General features: G+C 40.4%; 1 protein-coding gene across 12 annotated transcripts in view; it reads right to left on the bottom strand.

Annotated features, from left to right (window-relative positions):
• dbn1 (drebrin 1) overlaps positions 1-20397 on the bottom strand; it is a 67594-nt gene that overhangs the window by 29680 nt on the left and 17517 nt on the right. For 2 of the 12 annotated variants that reach the window (XM_053687827.1, XM_053687829.1), the window contains exon 1: positions 5810-6520. The exons of 4 other annotated variants lie outside the window; for them this stretch is intronic. In XM_053687827.1, coding sequence (XP_053543802.1) covers positions 5810-6171 — 362 coding nt within the window. In that variant the 5' untranslated portion in view covers positions 6172-6520. Of the gene's footprint in view, positions 1-5809; positions 6526-11899; positions 12059-20397 lie in introns of those variants that run through there. 6 more of the 12 variants (XM_047162033.2, XM_053687826.1, XM_053687825.1 and 3 more) reach the window with 6 other exon arrangements.

A 20397-nucleotide genomic window follows, 5' to 3' on the forward strand; every position in this document is an offset into this window, starting at 1 on the left:
TTCTGATACATTTTCTCATACATTACTGGTAAATAAATAAAGGAAATTTGTTCATCTCCATGCAAATAAGGCATGCTGTAAAAGGTTCTGCTTAGAAATCGAGAAAAACACTAGAAAGACATATGAGAAAGGAGAAATAAAGACACAAGCGTGAGGCAGAGTGCTGACTTTTTATAAAATGGTGCAGAGGAGCACCGAGGCACTCGGCGGAATCATTACACCACCTCGTGATGGTGGAGTCTGATATACTGCTCCCACAAACCTGAGGGAAGAGAGAGGTTTTTCTTCACGGCTCCTGTTTTTAACAGAATAAAATATGCTAATTTTATGCTTTCTAACAGGTACTGTTGTGAATATTTTAAAGCAGACACGAGCTGAGCTGATGAAATCGGGAACGCCGGATAAACGCCACCACACACACACAATCAGCACGTTAATCAGAGCATCACTGAACATGTGGCGGTCTGGGAAAACCCGTCGGGTGTTGAAAAGGTTGAGACACATGAATTCGAAACCTAAAAATGAATCTTGCCTCGCAGTTGTCCCATAACACCGAATGTAGCTGTAAACGTGGTCGTGTCGTTCATTAATAAATGAAACTTTGTATTCTTTCTTGGCAAATCGTTCTAAGAGGTATAAGAGGAATAAAACACTTCGAGTCGTGCTGTTCGGGGTGGTAACGGTAACATATCGCATCATCTCGGTGTGGATTATTTTTAGGCATGGCCTGTGGTGTGTTATTCCTTATTATTCAATATATAATGTTGCTTAGGTTTGCAAAGATCACATTAGGAAAGAAGCCAGATTAAAAAATTTCCGTGATGTATTCGGAAGGCAAGTAAACGGTATTTATCAGTAGGTTTCTACTATTCTGTATAGCTAAGCACTTAACACAATATACGGCTTGTATCTGTTTATTTAAAGATGATTAAGTTGTAATCTTTTATTTAAAATCTGGTTTTAAATCTATCAAATGTTCTTATATGATAGACATCTCAGCCAAGGTATAAAAAGCGTTGTGTCTTTGTGTATTCCTAAATAATAAGGGAGAAGGGAAAGGGGATGGGACAGGAAGTATTGATTTTGCCCTTGAAGGGCACACGGAGAGAAACAAAGAGACAGAGAAAGAAGAAGGAGGTATGGGAGGTATCTGGTTCTCTGGAACCCTCACACAGCTCCGACACTGACGGCTGTCTGTAGGACAAAGCATGACAAAAGCAGCCTTGAATTTAGGAGAGAGACGGACTGCTGTTAAACGTTGATCGGTTTACTAACTAGTACAATTCTAGCATTTGAGCGAAGACGGCGAGAGCCCCAGAAGCACAACGTATTTAAGCGCTTCTCTAATTATTGCATCGCTCCGCATGACTGGAACTCTCCCAACACCGCTGGTTATACCCAAATCCCCAACTATTAATTGAAATATTAATCATTCAGGACAATTCGTCTAGACTAAAAAAAAAAATTAAAAAAAAAACCCGTTCAGTAGTGCAAGACAAAAATCTTTGACTTATTCATGATGGGAAGCTCCGCCTTCTGCCATAAAAAAAAAAACAACAGGAGAAAAATAGGAAAGGGGGAGGGGGAACGACTAAACAGAAATCAATGTAAGCATTCGAAACGCTACAATGGACATCTGCTTCCGTGCGACGGAGTGTCCCGCTAGCCTGCTGGGAGAGGATCTATGCCAGAATCACCACAGGGAGCCACACACACGTGCGTGCACACGCACACACACACGCACACACACACACACACACAATTCCCTGCCTCCCTTCCTTCCTGCTCCTCACTTGCATAACATGTCAGGACAAGCCCTCCCCTCCATCCCTGATGGCCTGTCACCAGGGTAACCAACAGCATCCCTACCGTTACCATGGCGATACCAAACCGGGGGTGTCTGTCTGTCTAACAGCACACGGGAGTGTCTTCACACAACTCACTATTATCCTTCCACTGTGATGTTTGAAAGCGGTCCATACAAACACACGACAGGGTGCAGTGTGTGTTCCTCGTAAGTGCATGAGTGCATCAACAGAGGACGGATGCACAGCGCCTCAAAAGCCCAGCGTACAAAAACATCTGTCGTACTTTGCTTCTTTTCGGGGTCATCTCATAGGGTGGGCGAAAGGGACGGTTTTACAGGGTCTCGGGAGGCTCGGGAGGTGTTGGGTTAACCCTCCGAATATGCTTCCGCTAAATTTACAACAAGAGATAATGCGTGACATAGTTGTTGATGATGAAATTCTGTATCAGCAAGAAAAAAGAGAGGGCCGAGGATCCAGGACCGCCGATCTGGAGAGATTCTTGAGGCGTGGTCTTGCTCTGTATTCTCTAATCTCATTCGTTATTACAGGAGAAGAGTCAGTGCTGTTGCATAGGACACTAAATACAGGGGTGCCAATAATTTAGCAAGAGTGCCGATAATTTCAGAGCCGACTGTAGGTTCAGTAGTTTAAGCACATGATAACACAGATGAGAACTAAAAACGTTTAACCTTAGCCAGCGTCGCAAACGTTACTAATGAACGAAATCCTTTTTATTCTCAGGTTTTTCACATAGTTGGACTTCTGCGCGATACTTTTCTCATCCGGCGAGCGATCACAGAGGCGCCGATATTTTCAAACACCTTTGATTTTCTCTGCCGTGAATCTCGTAGTGTGAACCTCTCAGCGACTAGTAGCGAAAACAGCGTTGCGAAACGGACAACGAGCGTCCGAGGGGAAATCGAATCGGCTGCTCTGACGCGCAGCAGATCCCTGAATCCGGTTTATCATCCGTCTGTTTGTGTGGGAGAGTGAGAGCAAAATGTATGCATAATAACATCTATCATTTTTGTAAGAAATGATTATTTAGCACATCATACCTAAATGGTTGTTAGGAACAGCAAAAATAAAAACAAACACGACATGGTTCCTGGAGACGCACGGTATAAAAATGGCGACATTTTTGCACTGTATCTCCAGTTCTCTTGGCAGAACAGACAATCGTCACTGCCTGAATCTCCTCAACCAATCCTTCCTCCACATTTTTCTCTTTTTTCTGTACAAAATTGCGAAACAAAGCCAAATGATGGCATACTTCCTGCTTAGACATAAAATACTGTCGCAGCAAAAACCTGAAGTAATTAATTAACATGCGCAGCGCTGCCTCCTGAGATCAGTGGAGTGTCCTGACAAGTTTAGCCTATTTTCAACATGAACCACTGCCCTCTTTGCCAACATTAGCAGGTCAGCTTTGGCTTTGTAAGTCCAGTGTGTGTGTGTGTGTGTGTGTGTGTGTGTGTGCGTGTGTATAAGTCTGTTTATATCCATATGGGTATGACAGTTTTTTGCTGCTTTATCAGCTCCTGCTCTTCTGCACAGGTTTGGCTACAGGAATAGTCAGTACTCAATGGGGACACACTGAGTGCATTATGCACACAAGAGCAGCTCAGAATGGTGATCCCACCCCCCATCCTTTAGAAAACCCCAAAAGGGGTAGGAATCTATACCCCCCACCCACCCCAACCATCACCATCCTTTCCATCCTTTAAGCTGAAAGACCGAGAGGCCATTTAAAAAAAAAAAAAAAAAAAAACGCATCACACTGAACCCATTCTCTGAGCTCATAGTTTGACAGGCTTCCATTACTTTGTTTTTCGTGGACCACACAGAAGCACAGACTCGGCTCACACACACCCATTGACGAGCATGTACCGCCCTGCTGTCATGGCAACGGAGACCACCGCACCGCCCACCCCCTGCCTGCTTCCACACTGTATACATGAGGGAACAGTGTTCTTTCACACCACTGTACCTAAAATGGCTCTGATGCAATTACATGCAATGACAAGGATATCAGAAGCTGTGGATTCAGCCAACTGTGGCTAGACAAAAGCATGTGCAGCCTCCTGAGCATCGAAACGCTGTGATGCCTGCGATGATGTGAATGCGATTGTGAATATTCAGGAACACATCTACGGCTGAACGACTGTCACTTTCCTTGCCGTGCTTAAGGTGGACAAGCTGACAAACGTATTTGAATGTGAATTTGGTCAAATTGATTTTTTATTCACATTACATTTTCTGTGGCGTATATAATAAATGTACATTTTACACCAAAGTATATTTCACCTGTAGTGTTACGGTTTTGTGATTTTACAAAGTCAGAATAAAATTCAGTTTTCAAAAAATATTGTTTTTCTGTAGATTAGGCCAAAATTGAAGCGTCAGCGATTTCCCAGGAAAAAGTAGATGCTTTCAGAGTGGTCAAGCTAATAAAACAAAACAAAACATTTTTATGTTCTGCTTAAACAGTTAAATTCCTACTGAGCACCTAACTTCGGGTGGCTAACAATTGCCAGTCTAACTAGCTAGAACGTTACCTAAAAAACTAACTAGCTAGAACGTTACCTAAAGAGTCTAACTAGCTAGAACATTACCTAAACATCTAACTACCTAGAACGTTAACTAAAAATCTAACTAGCTAGAACGTTACCTAAAAATCTAACTAGCTAGAACGTTACCTAAAGAGTCTAACTAGCTAGAACGTTACCTAAAAATCTAACTAGCTAGAATGTTACCTAAAAATCTAACAAACTAGAATGTTACCTAAAGAGCCTAACTAGCTAGAACGTTACCTAAAAAGTGTAAGCAGCTAGAACGTTACCTAAAAATCTAACTAGCTAGAACGTTACCTAAAAATCTAACTAGCTAGAACGTTACCTAAAAATCTAACTAGCTAGAATGTTACCTAAAAATATAACAAACTAGAATGTTACCTAAAGAGCCTAACTAGCTAGAACGTTACCTAAAAAGTGTAAGCAGCTAGAACGTTACCTAAAAAGTGTAAGCAGCTAGAACGTTACCTAAAAATCTAACTAGCTAGAACGTTACCTAAAAATCTAACTAGCTAGAATGTTACCTAAAAATCTAACTAGCTAGAACGTTACCTAAAAATCTAACTAGCTAGAATGTTACCTAAAAATCTAACTAGCTAGAACGTTACCTAAAAATCTAACAAACTAGAATGTTACCTAAAGAGCCTAACTAGCTAGAACGTTACCTAAAAAGTGTAAGCAGCTAGAACGTTACCTAAAAATCTAACTAGCTAGAACGTTACCTAAAAATCTAACTAGCTAGAATGTTACCTAAAAATCTAACTAGCTAGAATGTTACCTAAAAATCTAACTAGCTAGAACGTTACCTAAAAATCTAACTAGCTAGAATGTTACCTAAAAATCTAACTAGCTAGAATGTTACCTAAAAATCTAACTAGCTAGAATGTTACCTAAAAATATAACAAACTAGAATGTTACCTAAAGAGCCTAACTAGCTAGAACGTTACCTAAAAAGTGTAAGCAGCTAGAACGTTACCTAAAAAGTGTAAGCAGCTAGAACGTTACCTAAAAATCTAACTAGCTAGAACGTTACCTAAAAATCTAACTAGCTAGAATGTTACCTAAAAATCTAACTAGCTAGAACGTTACCTAAAAATCTAACTAGCTAGAATGTTACCTAAAAATCTAACTAGCTAGAACGTTACCTAAAAATCTAACAAACTAGAATGTTACCTAAAGAGCCTAACTAGCTAGAACGTTACCTAAAAAGTGTAAGCAGCTAGAACGTTACCTAAAAATCTAACTAGCTAGAACGTTACCTAAAAATCTAACTAGCTAGAATGTTACCTAAAAATCTAACTAGCTAGAACGTTACCTAAAAATCTAACTAGCTAGAACGTTACCTAAAAATATAACTAGCTAGAATGTTACCTAAAAATCTAACTAGCTAGAACGTTACCTAAAAAGTGTAAGTAGCTAGAACGTTACCATAACTTGAAGATCCCTACAGAGGAGCGGAAGCCTGGACTGGAAGAATGCGCAGAGGGTTTCGGATGTGTCGAACACAGGGGTGTAAATCCAAACAGACGCTTTCCATCTTTTGTGTGAAAGGGATTGGACTGCTGTAACAACTCAGAGCTGTCTGAATGGAATGCAGACCATCTGATAAAAAGTGAGACCCAAAGTTCCTGACACAAGGAACCATTGGCAGGCGTTAGATTGTCTGATATCTGGAATTCTGGAAAAAAAAATCTGAATTCAAGAAGCATATGCTCAGAGCATTGTCGGAAATTAGAACAGAGACAGCCCCTTATGTCACTTTCCTTATAACACATGACAGACGTGGACATTTTTTCAACTCAAATTTCTCGCCTGTCACATTTCTTCACTGCTTTACACCAGCAAAACAGGCCAAGACAAAGATTCTTATGTGTGTTCAGCTTTTGCAGCTTTCGGAGGCAGATCGAGCTTCTCCTGGATTGCATCACATCATATTACAGCTATACAGTACATTGTTTGGTTTTTTTTTTTTTTTTTTTTTTTAACGTATCGCATTATTGCACTCCATCCAGAGGATTTTGCGATCGCAGAAATGAGCGCAAAATCAAGCAAACTCTGCACTATTCCAAGGAGCTCGTACTTTTTCAAAATTACCGCAGGTTTTCTGCAGATCTGGGCGGAGACGCAAAACTATTTCGCCAACGCGAGTAGATTTCTGCAGCAACAAAAAAAAAAAAAAAGGCACAAAAACTCCGCAAATTGCATCGCAATTTTTTTTTTTAAAAAGCCGCAGAAAAGTCAAGTATTTTTGGCTACAACATTTCTAAAGCTTGGAAGTAACAATATCCATTCAGCAATAGTTTCACAAATGAGGCATTCCTAAAAAAAAAAATAATAATAATGCACAATACAATGCTTCTGGATTCTCGATTCTGATTGGTCAATAGGTGTTAATTTATTTTCTATAACAACGGTGCTTGGACTGTCGAGCAGCTACAAGCAGCTATCATTTCAACATACTCATAGAGGGCTGGTAAGGGAACGACTGTTCCGAAGTGATACCAGGAACTTTTACGAACTTTTACACTTCAAGACATTTTTTTTTTTATTCGTTACGTATGATGTATCGTTTATATCATGAAGCATGACTCAAATTCAAGGCTCCAGTTCATAAATATGCCTGAAGATGTAAAAGAAAGAAAGAAAGAAAGAAAGAAAGAAAGAAAGCAAATGCTAATGTAATCAGAACCAGGCCAAGGAAGATTGCTAAGCCTTCTGACTGTAATGTGTCCTAATGTCTCCCCAAGGCTAATCAGTGCTTCTCCCTACCCTGTGAGGAAAAACATTTCATGGATCCAGTGAACACAAAGCCTTTTGTCACGGTCGGAGGTGAAAGAGGGAGGGTCGCTCTGGTCAGATTACGTCACCCTCGGGCCTTTCAGACACAAAATGAAATCACTTCCCTTTCCTTTGTCAGCAAGCATCTGGTGCACAAGTTTCAGGGAATGGTTGGATGGAGGGATGGGGAGTGTCGAAAAGCATTTCTTCAGTCTGGGAATGCGTGATGAGTAAGAGTGTTCGGGGAACTAAGCCGGGAGCTGGGAAAGTACCCATATATAGTCATGGCTACAGCAAAGTCTTAGCAAGAGCTGTCTCGAGCAAGCAAAAAAAAAAAAAAAGACCATGCAAATGCATTTGGTGTCAATAAATAGAGCCTTGATTGCACATACACACCTCCCATGCAGAGGTACTCATAGTCATTATCTCAAGCAGTGTTGGACAAAGTTAAGGAGTAATTACTTCTAATTGTGGTGATTACACACTGCAGGTCGAGCAATTCCGGGGTCTGAGAGTGACTGGTGAGTGGGCAGGAGGGGATTGGAGACCCAGATGTGAGGAGTCTTGGTGGATATCTACTTTCACAGCTGGAAGAACATCTTAGCCTTTTTTTCAGGGTCTCCAGAGACTGCAGGTCAGACTGAGCAGTTGGGACATCTGTGGCCTTCGGGAAAAGCAATATGTCTGTCTGTGTGTGGGATGTGTAACACTTAGGGATGGAACCTAATATAAATGTACTACTCCGATCGAACAGATGACAGTGTTCTAAATGGGTAAAAAAAAAACAAAAAAAAAAAACAACATAAATAAGACGTGAACTATTAATTACTTAATTAATTAATTAATTTCAGGAAAGCTTGCCAGAAAGTTCCACAGAAAATCTGGTTGACTTCATTGGAGTGGAATGTCGTTGTGCCACGTGTTATGCGTTCTGAGACGCTTTTCTGCTCGCCACGACCGTAGAGAGTGATTATATGAACCACAAGTCAGAGTCTCCCCCGACCTCTCTCATCAACAAGGATATAAAAACGGGATGTTTTTTTTGGTTTCCGATCTGTATCTGCACGATTTCATGCGCGACACGACTGGCCGATCGGCTAATCGCGTTAAGACGCACACGTATCCCTGTTCGAGTGGCCGGCGAGTGCATATAATTAAGCATAGACATCCCACACACACAGACGGGTCACAGTCTGTCTCACAGGAACCCGATTACTCCTGGTGACATACAGTAAACGCAACATCCAGTGTTGCATAAGAACGTTCTAGGCGTTCGAATGCTGCAGCAAATGCTAAGTCATGCTGTAATTCCGACAGCCGAGCTTATTAAGACCGCCTTTCTCATTCGGCTATAGGATGTACTTAAAAATAAATTCACTCTACAAGGCTTTCTATAATTAGGGTTTCAAGTTCCGTGGAGCTCACACTCCGAATAAATCGATTTAGAAAGGAAAGAAAGGAGAAACTAAAAAAAAAAGAAAGAAAAAAAAAAGCAAAAAAAAGAAATCCACTCGAAACCGTTCATATCGTGCCACTTATGTGGAGTCATCTGGATGGAGATGAATATCTAATTCTAGTCTTGAGCCTTTTTCAGATCACTGCAGCTGTGGCTATAAAAAGAGAGAAAGATTTTTCTATGGAAAATAAATTCTATGGGAAACCCGGGCTGAATGCTCGAAAAGAAACCGAAAAGAACTGCAAAAATAAAAGCTGGCAAACCTGAATTATAATTCTACAAGCAGCAGCCCTCTCCTTATTAACCAAATTGTGCATGAAGCTGAATGAAAGGCTAAGCGTGTGTGTGTGTGTGTGTCTGTACAGTAACTGCCTGCTTGGCTTACATACATAATATATTCCATTGAAGTCCAAATTAAAATTTCGACGCAGGAGAATACACGAGGTGAAATCTTAACCTCGCGAAATTGACGAAGCAGGCTGAAGCTCATTCTCGAGTCGTGTGAAGATCGCACCATTTCTATTTCCAGCTCCTGTTTTTTCTCAGCCCTCCTGTCACATCACTAGTGGAGTCAGTCAGCCGAGCTATTTCGGTCCCCCCCCGGTCCTGTTCTGACTTCGCTATGCACCGAATTGTACACGGCTCTTCTTTTCGCATTCAGCAGATGGAAAATAGTTATCTCCGAAGACTTCCTCGTAGCCTTTCCAGCACTAATGACCGCGGCGGTCGCTGAGGAGGAATTCTGAACGTTCCTTTTCCATTTGCTTGGCAAAAACGACGCAAGTTGTGTCGGGTTAAACGCAATATTTCACTATATTTACGGTGTTAAAATGAAAACTCAGAGACAGGGATTATCAAATCAAATCAAATGTCCTTAGTCGAGTGTTGTAACTATTTTAATTATAATGTTTTGCTAGCAGGAATGGAAATTACTTGAGTAAGTGTACTTCTTAGCTTGTTAAATTAGCTAGCTAGTTACGCGTTGTACATTAGCTTGTTAAATTAGCTAGCTAGTTACGCGTTGTACATTAGCTTGTTAAATTAGCTAGCTAGTTACGCGTTGTACATTAGCTTGTTAAATTAGCTAGCTAGTTATGCGTTGTACATTAGCTTGTTAAATTAGCTAGCTAGTTACGCGTTGTACATTAGCTTGTTAAATTAGCTAGCTAGTTACGCGTTGTACATTAGCTTGTTAAATTAGCTAGCTAGTTACATGTTGTACATTAACTAGTTAAATTAGTTAGTTAGTTACATGTTGTACATTAGCTAGTTAAGTTTTTTTTTTTTTTACATTAAACTGTTAAAAGTTAGTTTAGTTTTGTTTTCATTGCTAATGTGCGTTAGCATTCATTCCAAAAGGTTTAATCAACATGAGCTAACAAGCAAGTCCAATTCTAGTCTGAGTTAGCCAGAGTTAGACTAGCTAGTCATCCAGGGTCAGTCATGATGTACTTGTGGTCAGCTCTTTTCATCAGTTAAAATATTTACTTTTTTACTCTTGAATACTTGAGTATGTTTCCTTTCTACTTGACTTTCACTCAAGCGTATTTTTGCCTCCATATTTCTCCATTTAGTTAAGATTTTTACGCAGTACCCGTGCTTTTTGCACTCACTGTTCAATGTGCAATATGATGAGACGGATCATTTTAGAATATAGAACTATTGTCTTTATATATACAGAGAATTTTAGGTTGCATCCACTATACCAATTTTTTTTTTTTTTAAATCCTATTATCATTTACTTCCTTTTTTCCACTTCCCACTAAACATATCTTTATCACTCCGTACTGGAATTGTAATTTGGGAACGATATGCCACTGGGGCAGTTGCAGACATACAGTAGGTAGTATTCCCAGCATAATATCCATTCCTGTACAAGCTGTACACGCTACCTGCAACAAAACCCTCATTTGTAGTTTGTTTCTGACTGCAGTAAACATTTCTACCACCAGGGGACACTGTGGATGTTCCTTCTACAGCCTCAATGACCTCACTAGAACTGACCGCTGAACATACACAATATGGCGCAGCCATGCCAGCAGCAGATGGTCAGCTGTAAATAAAGTCTGGGGAAGAGCGCCGCAAACAAACCCATGCCTCTCCACCCGTTTGCCAAGGGCCTGTCAGAAAACTAACGTGTGACCACTTATTCGCCTCGGCAAGTCCAGACTCCAGCCGTGAAATCTACGTAGAAGACTTCATATGAAATTATCCCCATTTCCGAGTGAGGATAATCAGGTTTTGTGACGCTCAAAGCTCCCAGCGAGCTGCACAAACTGGCAAACACACAATGTTCTGGTTCTCAGAACTCACACTGATGTTCAACCCAATTACGCAGGATTAGATCGCACCTGATATACTATATCCTTTCAAAGGGATTGATTTCCGTGTAGATCAGCTAGCAGCTTTTTCTTGCCTGACTGGATTCATGGTGGACTATTAAAATTCCTCAATGTTAGCCATTCATTTAATACATAGTTTACATTCGAAGACGTTATTACAAATAAATATAAATGCAAAAGTTTGCCATAAAGGTTCACAGGCCATCTGGTTGAGACTAGGGGCGTGCATTAGGGCTGGCCGATATATATCGATATAATATCGATCTCGTGATAAATGATTACGCGATACACTTTTCCGAGATATCGTTGGTATCGTGACAAGCATCGTGTATGGTGGTCGTCAAGTACCGTGATACGATATTTTTTGTCATATCGCCCAGCCCTTGCTTGCATCGAGACTGTGATCGTAGTGGGACACGACCAATGCGTCGTACAAGCAGATTTTAACTTTCATGCTGTCAGATATGACGCTCCCAGTACAAAGAAAGACCATGTTCATTAATATGGTGCATGAGCTGTGTTGCATCCTTAGTAACTGCCTGGTCAGGATCACTGTGGTTTAAATTAGGCTACTGACTTGATTTTATTTTGTGAAATTTAACCAACTAAATTTGCTACAACAGAATTCACAGACCATTACCAGTGGTAATGTTCATATTCAATTTTTTAAAAGGCCACGCCCACTTCCAGTTTCAATCCGGATACAGATACAGATAGTTTACATTTTCTACTGCAGGAATAACTGACGCCATCTTTCAATGGCATCAGCTTGAATGGCTAAATGCTGCAATAACAGGAAAGGTCACACAGATTCCAGGGAGACAGACGAAACCTGGCCTTGCACCAAACTATCTACAAAATGTATTTCTTCCGAAGAAGGCACAGACCGAAGTGGCCCACGTCTTGCACTCAGAAACCTCCGTGAAAACGTGAAGTACTCACCATAACGACTCCCAAGTTAATAACATCAGAAATATGGGTCATTTTATTTTCCACACTTCACTCATTTGTCCTTCCCAAAGGACCAGGGATGGTCTGTGTAATGTGGGTGTGTGTCATGTCATTGCCCAAGCACTTGCTTCAATACACACATTGCATTGTGGTTGCCTGAGGGCCATAACAGCATGTGATAAGATGATGCAATATTACGCTACCGCGCAACATTTACGGTTCCTTTAAATAATATTCAAATGTCTTCAAAAGCCTGACACCCACATGGACAGTTCTGTAGTTCTTGTGTGTAATTACTGGGTAAAGTCTGGTCAGCATAACATTCATAACAACACCACCACTCTCAGTTAAAGCCTTCAGAAGGAGGGCTGGTCAACCTTCAAGTAGCTGACAATGCAGAAACCAACTGGATAAAAATCACAAACTGAAAAGTTTTCCACGGACTAAGCTTCGACAGTGTTAAGTCCTCATTACTCATCCTTCCGAAGCAAAAAAATAAATAAATAAAAGAAGCCATTGAGCTTGTGCCCTAAAGTACAACAAGCTGCACATCAGAATGCTTCAGAATTATTTGGCTTCATCCAGAAAAGTCTTTGAGAAATTCATTTTGTTTGAATTTCCCTAAACAGGTATTTTGTGTATGCTTTACTTTCGAACACGTTAGAGGAACGTACGTGGGCCGTTGCTGAAATTAATATCCGTGACAGGAAGAGAGAAAAAAAAAGGCATGGGGAAGGAAAACCAACGTGTTTTTGCTTTTTTACTTTTGCTTCTCTCTCTCACTGGAAGCATTGTGGTCTCTGTTTCCCCTCCTGCAGTGCAGGCATGTAAGCACTCTGAGAAGAAAGTAGGGGTTTACAGAGACTTTGTGTTCTCCTCCTCCTTAGAGGAGACTGTATTGAGTTCCAGAAAGGAGGTGAGAAAGCTTTCAGGACACGGCCTGTTCCATATGACCAGCGAAGGCCTCTGAGACGAGCTCTTGCAGAGTGACATTTAGCCAACAAGTGAGAGCACAATCGGTGCACTTCTGTTCGCTAGTCCAAATGGCAATGTGTCCATTCAACTTAACAGACTCTCGAAGAACCTTAAAGGAACTTTGGCAAGTATTGAGTACAAAACAGCCATTAATTGTAGACTGCTGTGCTGTAAACTATAAGTTGGTGCCGTGTGAAAAGACGTCTTACATCTTACCGTTCTGGCGTCCTTCGGTCAACCGTCCAGCTGTGGTGGAATCTGTCCAATAACCTGCTTGTTTGACCCAATACCATTTAAACAGCTTCAAATAACCTCCAGAAACCCTGCGTTGTACGTCTCTGCTATGATCAGTGTATCACTATCAAGCAGTCCGCGTCCTATCTACTTACGAAACGTAGGTACTAACAACAGACCTGTTACTCTCCATCCATTCCTATTCAAATCTCAAGATGGTGCAGTGCTTGGACAACCGTTGTCATGCCTTCAACTAACTGACCTCCTGGATCCCGACCAGTCTGATTACAAGGCAACCCTTTAACCTCCCTTCTTGCAGTCACTGCCCTCATCCTCCTGACTTTGATGATGAATCACCAGAGCATTGGGAGCTACACTCTGAATTGGTTCTTATCACACGTACAGGTCGACTGTACCACATATCTTCGATAGGTAGCCTTTCTACAGAAGTCCCTCAGGGGTCAGTACTCGGTCCAAACTTGCTCGGCTTGTATCCGAACTCACTCAGCTCAGTGATCAGGTCTCTTGGCGCAAGTCTCCCAGAAGATATAAGACTACCTTTCTGATCTCCCTCCACGAAGGAAGATCCACCATCAGAAGCTCACCCTTGATAAAACTTAACCGATGTACCTACTGAAGAACTACACCATGTGGGACATCAATCCCGATTGACACCCTTACAGTCCATCTCGCATACACGGCTAAGAATCCTGGTGTGAGTCTACAAGATGGACTTATCTTACTTAATCAAACACCAGATCCTGAAGATTTTTTCCCTTCATAACGTCAGAAGAATATGACCTTTTCTGACTGCTCAGCATCTTATACAAGCTCTAGTTATTTCTAGACTTGCTTACTGCATCTCTCTGCTTGCTCGTGTATCTTTATTTGCAATATCTCGGCTACAAACCATTCAGAACTCTGCTTGTCTGGTTCATAACCTCCCAATGTTCTTTCATGTGACCCTCCCACTGAGATCACTCCACTGGCTTCCTATTGCAGCAAGAATCAAGCTCATGACTATCTTTGCATTCCAGGTTTCAAACGTCTATACACCACATTATCAACGCCCCCAAACCCCCCCCCCCCCCCCCCCCCCCCCCGCTTCAAAACTATACACCCGCACACCGACTCATGTCTTCAACCTCAAGGTGCCGGACATGTCCCTATCTAAGGTCTAAATATGTTCGTAACGTAAGCTCTGGCTTCTACATCCACCTCCACAGAACGTCCCTGTGCCTCTGTGTCTTTCACGACGGTCTAAAGAAATGACTTTTGACGCAGCAGCAAGGATAACACCGTTTTATTTTTCTCTCCAATAATTTCAAACATCTTCTTTGTTCTTCATTTGTCTTGTTTATGCACAAATTGTACTTTCCGTACTCACCTAGAATCAATCTTGTGTCTCGTTGGAACAAACGACGGGCCTCTGCAGATGCATTAGGAACGTAACCGGATACGAATACGTTATTTGGAGTGAAAAGATAACGTCTACTAAACAAATACAAATACAGATACGGATAGGAAGGATATTTATTTATTTATTTATTTGTGCCAAGGCTAGATTCGCCAAGTGCTTTCAACTGTTTGCACGTTTAATAAGTCACGCTGGATACGAGCTTCTGCTAAATGATTGGGTGTATATGTAAAAAGAATTAACTTTTAAAAAAAAAAAAAAATGTAAATCTGCATCTCAGCCAAAGCAACGTCCCTGCTCACAGACAATCGAGTCATAAAATGCACAAGTGGAAAAAAAACCCCCACTTTTCGAGCATCTTCCACTTCTAATGAGGACGAGTCGACGTCTCATCATAAACCCTCTCTCCTCTCACTCCTCTCCCGATACCCATCAACACTCCAGGCTATCAGATCAGACAGCTTTAACACCAGCCTTCATTTCAGGGTAATCACTTCATCTCTGGCTGAGGTCAAATGCTCCTCTCGAGTCACCCAATTTCAGGCAGCTTTGACAAACGCTATCAAACAGTAATTGCTCTGCAACTGCCCAATTTCCACCTCAAACCGTCTTCGTACAGCACGTCACCAGGGAACATTCGGAGCTATCTTTCTCAAATGATACACTCAGAGTCCACGTGACACCCCGAATTTCAGCTTACCGATCCACTGACTCCGGATGACTCTCAAAAGCTCCGGATATTAAACACCAGCGATTAGTCTTTGTCATCTTTAATTAATTTGGCAACAACACGCTTTTTTTTTTTTTGAAGCCCCGTGCTCTTTTTTAGTTATGTTTATTAGTGTAGTCAGTAGTGAGCATGTGGGAAATGTCACTGCCTACACACTAGCTATTCATGACGAAAATATCGTAACGGGACTCTTGAAATAATCATTCATCTAAATAAATAAATAAATAAATAAATAAATAAATAAATACTACTCAGACAGCAAAGAATTAATAAAACTAAAAAATAATAAAAGATATAAAAGCGATAATCAGCAAATTATATATATATATATATATATATATATATATATATATATATATATATATATATATATATATATATATAATCAAATATAAACATGAAAAGAGTCAAATATAATTAAGTAAATTCAGAAAATATAAACAGATTATAAACATTGGCCTGAATAAAAATAAGTCTTTATTGTAGTAGTGAGGCATCTAAAAATACTGTTTGATGATGGTTTAAATAATTGTATTTGTAATAATATGTAACAATAATAATAATATGTAACTCATTTGAGCATTTTACAATTTTATAAATGCACTACAAAATCTTTAAATCCATTTTAATGATTTAAAAAAATTACAAATGTAATGAAAAAGATCACAAGATCCACCAGATCTCAGAAAAGCACACTGTGACATAATTGATCACAATATCGATATTATATTGTCATATCGCTCAGCTTATTACTTTGGTTTTAGCAACGCTCATAAAGAGGCAGAAAATAAACCCGATACAGTACGGTCCTGATGATTTATAAATAACTGCACAGTCTGCAAACTGAAGCACATCCGCTGATAGCTTTACAACCGACAAACTCGTTTCAGTAGGACTGGACGCATCTATAATCTTGTCCCACACACAAACACTGGACAGTTTAATTATTCGGCACATCAGATTTACAGAGCTCGCTGCGTTATTTAATTCAAAGGCAGAATGCGGCAGAAAAGTTGCACAATTTGACTTTTTTTTATTACTTCATATCTGACTGCTCGCTCGTAGGACAAAGAAAGACCACGCTGCAGGACACATCTACAGAGTTTATTCCTGACAAATACAGATACAACAAAGGCCGTGAACAGCGTTTTTTTTCCTCGTTATTTTGACTTTAGTATTTCAACTAAAATTTTGTTGTGAGATATGATCTCATTATTACAACTTAGTAAGTCAAAAAAGCTTGAAATAACGAGTCACTATGTCAAATTAACGAGCTACTATGTCAACATAATCAGTTACTAAGTCAAAACAACATGATAATATCTCGAATTAACGAGTTACTAAGTCAAAACAATGAGATATGATAGCGATAGTAAGTCAAAATGACGAGATAATATCTTGAATTAACGAGTTACTAAGTCAAAACAACGAGATATCTTGTGATAATGAGATAGTAAGTCAAAATGACGAGATAATATCTCGAATTGACGAGTTACTAAGTCAAAACAATGAGATATCTTGTGATAATGAGATAGTAAGTCAAAATGACGAGATAATATCTCGAATTGATGAGTTACTAAGTCAAAACAACGAGATATCTTGTGATAATGAGATAGTAAGTCAAAATGACGAGATAATATCTCGAATTGACGAGTTACTAAGTCAAAACAACGAGATATCTTGTGATAATGAGATAGTAAGTCAAAATGACGAGATAATATCTCGAATTAACGAGTTACTAAGTCAAAACAATGAGATATCTTGTGATAATGAGATAGTAAGTCAAAATGACGAGATAATATCTTGAACTGACGAGTTACTAAGTCAAAACAACGAGATATCTTATGATAATAAGATAGTAAGTCAAAATGACGAGATATTGACGAGTTACTAAGTCAAAACAATGAGACATGATAGAGATAGTAAGTCAAAATGACGAGATAATATCTTGAATTAACGAGTTACTAAGTCAAAACAACGAGATATCTTTTGATGAGATTAAGTCAAAATGACGAGATAATATCTTAAAATAATGAAATTCAAAATAACACATCAGTTCAGGGCTGCTGGAACATACAGATATTCGGAGCAGTAAGCAGATACAGGTAGTGTTATTACGTTATATACATACACATTATAATAATGCATTTTACATGTTTAAGAAAGAGATGTCGAATGGTTGTTTCCATTAACACTGGAGCTCTGCACAGAACTTGGCCCAAAATGTCTTACAGGCAGACTGCGGGCTTCTTGTACAAGCAGGATCTGCCAAGTCTTTCTGTGGCAAGTCTACAGAACGGCAGACTCGGCAACAATTTACTGATGGACACGAGCCATGAGAAATGGCCAGAAGAATAACACACGGAACGATCTGTTCTAAGCTTTGTTTAACCGAGCGATCGACAATAATCGCAGCAAGGAGTCAACACGAGCGTGTTCAGCTTTCTGCATCGACGACGATCGGGGGTCCGAAAAGCGCCAAAGGACGGTTTGTCAGGATGTGAGACAGGGTGTGAGACAGCGTGTGAGATAGGGTGTCACGTTATCTTTAGCAGGAGGTTTGAGATGCGATGAAAATCAGCTACGTATGGCGGCACTGGTTATGATCTGTAGAGCACAATTTGCTTGCTCGATTGCTCTCAGCGGCACTACCCACTACTGTGTCTGCAAACAGCAACACTCGAGGGAAGTGTGAAGAGGTAAGCCGCGAGTGGCGTGTTCGTGTGACGATGCTTACAACCAGCATCCTTCTGGAAAATATACTGTACGAAAGAAATCTGTGGTGTCTTCTAGACTGTTCTGAGGTCAACGATTCAGAAATGTTCTTACCGGATGTTACATACATACACATTAAAATAGCTTTAAGATGAATCATGAGTCCTAATAAATGACCGAATAGGATAAGGATGAAGAGGATAAGGATTTCTCTACAAGTCCTTACAAGATCATCACATTTTCACTGTCCAACAGTCCTTTCACTAATGAAGCCATAGCGCTATCTAGGCTTGCACGATATAATGATTTAATCACTTCTACACTGCCACGCTATCCAGTAACATTCCTTCTGATTATATTATATTACCAGAAATATGCCAGAAAAGAGCCCGAACCCTGTGAACCCTCCGACAGTAAAAATGTCGGCCATGTGGACAAAGCAGGACCGATTTGTAAAAGGATTATGCTGAAAATGTACTGTTATGGCTTTTTGTTTTGTTTGTTGCACATTACTGCAGAATCTCCTAAAAATCCACCAGTCTTCACAATTTCCACTGCCACCGAGCAGTTCCCGACCACACAGCTGGTAATATTATCACATCCTCCCCTACTCTCCTTAAACCAAAAATGGTTTAAATGCCCGTTTGTCTTTTCTAGACGATGAAATGGTGTATTGTGAGTAACGCTAAGGGTTGTTACAATAAGTAGTGGTACCACTGTCTTTTCAGTTAGGCGGTCCGACAAGTCGAGTGCATCCTCATGTCCATCTGTGACTGAGTGAAGCTGAGGTCAGCGAGGGTCACTCCAGCTTTATCAATTCAGATTCAATGAAGCAGACCTGGCAGATGTGGTAAAGAGGCAGAGTGAAAGGCAGAGGCAAAGATAAAGAACACAGCAGCTTGGTCAGCCCACTTACCCCCCCTCACTGCTCGCGATTTTGATACAGGATACATCTGTTCCCTCACTGTTTTAAGCATTTACGAGACCCCAGATAAGGTCAGGGCTTTCGCAGAAGGTTTAATGAAGTGAAACATCACAAAACACAAAGGACTCGTTTGCTCGTACACTGTGGCTTCAACGATCAGGTTACCGCTAACTTTAGCCTTCCTGACGGAAATCTGTCACAGTTTTATTAACGAAATGTTCGAATATGATCAAGTATCGATGAGTTGAAATGATAGTTGAGACATTTTCGATGTCTTCCGTCTTCATAAAAGACCACGATTACGCCGAATTCCGTTCTGGAAGTATGAAATTAGCATGTTTTCTTCTTAACTAGCGCCTGAAAATGGTCTCTAAGCATAGACCCGCTGCTCCACTGGTTAGCATTTATAGACTTTGTAACTGTAACTTATAAAGTAGCTAGCTAGGCTAGTAATAAAGTAGCTAGCTAGGCTAGTAATAACGTAGCTAGCTAGGCTAGTAATAACGTAGCTAGCTAGGCTAGTAATAAAGTAGCTAGCTAGGCTACAACCTACAAAGAATAAGTAGCTACCAACACTGAAGCTATTTTGTCGAGCTGACTGAGGAAAATAACCCGAGACAGTCTTGTTTTAATGTGCAGCTACTTTCTTTTGAGCAATTAGAAGCAAATTTACACTCTTGGTTCAGTTTGTTTCTGGAAAGATCTTGCTAGCTAGCTAGTTAACGTTAATGGACGTACAATAATCCATACAATTAAATCACTACGTTTGCTGCAATATGTATAAAAAACGCTGTTATTTTGTATTGCCTGACGCTAGCTATTAGGCTAGGTCAGCTGTCATGCTCGGATTATATCAGTAGCCGTGTGAACCTTTCACGCTCATAAATGCTGACAAATATGGCCATAGATGTTCGCTAGCCCATCGTTTTGTAGCTATAGAGCAATGCTTTTATTCTCTAAGCAGGTCTACGCTAGCTGAGATCGCTCTATGCTAATCAGAAGTACTGAATTTGGATTGGACAGATACAGTCGATTGCACAAATGGAAAAGGCGGTGTAGTGTTTTTCCGCACTGCACGACTACTTGGTGAAAAAGTAGTTCGCTACTGAAACACCTATATTATCTACTAAAAGCTAGTGAAAACGTAGCTAAGCTAGTAGTGTCGCTACTTGTAGCTAGCCACTCCCAATCACTGCGAGTGAGAGCCTCGGAAATCCTACAGTTCAGGGGGAAATGTAATTGCACAAAGCATTTTCTTTAGAAACATTCTCGCTGTACGTGTACGTGAATCGTTAGCCCTATATACAGGACGTAGACCTTATATTCAGAAAGAGTTCCAAGTGGAACCTCAAGCCAAACGCTCGCTATGAATTTCCCCAGTGTCAGCAACTGAAACGCCACAGCGCATATGACAAACAAACAAAATTCGGCCCGGCGTTTCGCGCTGAATACTGACTAGCCATCTGTCTTAGGCAGAAAACAGCATGTCGAAC

This window comes from Ictalurus punctatus, chromosome 18 (assembly GCF_001660625.3).
Source record: "Ictalurus punctatus breed USDA103 chromosome 18, Coco_2.0, whole genome shotgun sequence".
In the NCBI taxonomy this organism is placed as follows: domain Eukaryota; kingdom Metazoa; phylum Chordata; class Actinopteri; order Siluriformes; family Ictaluridae; genus Ictalurus; species Ictalurus punctatus.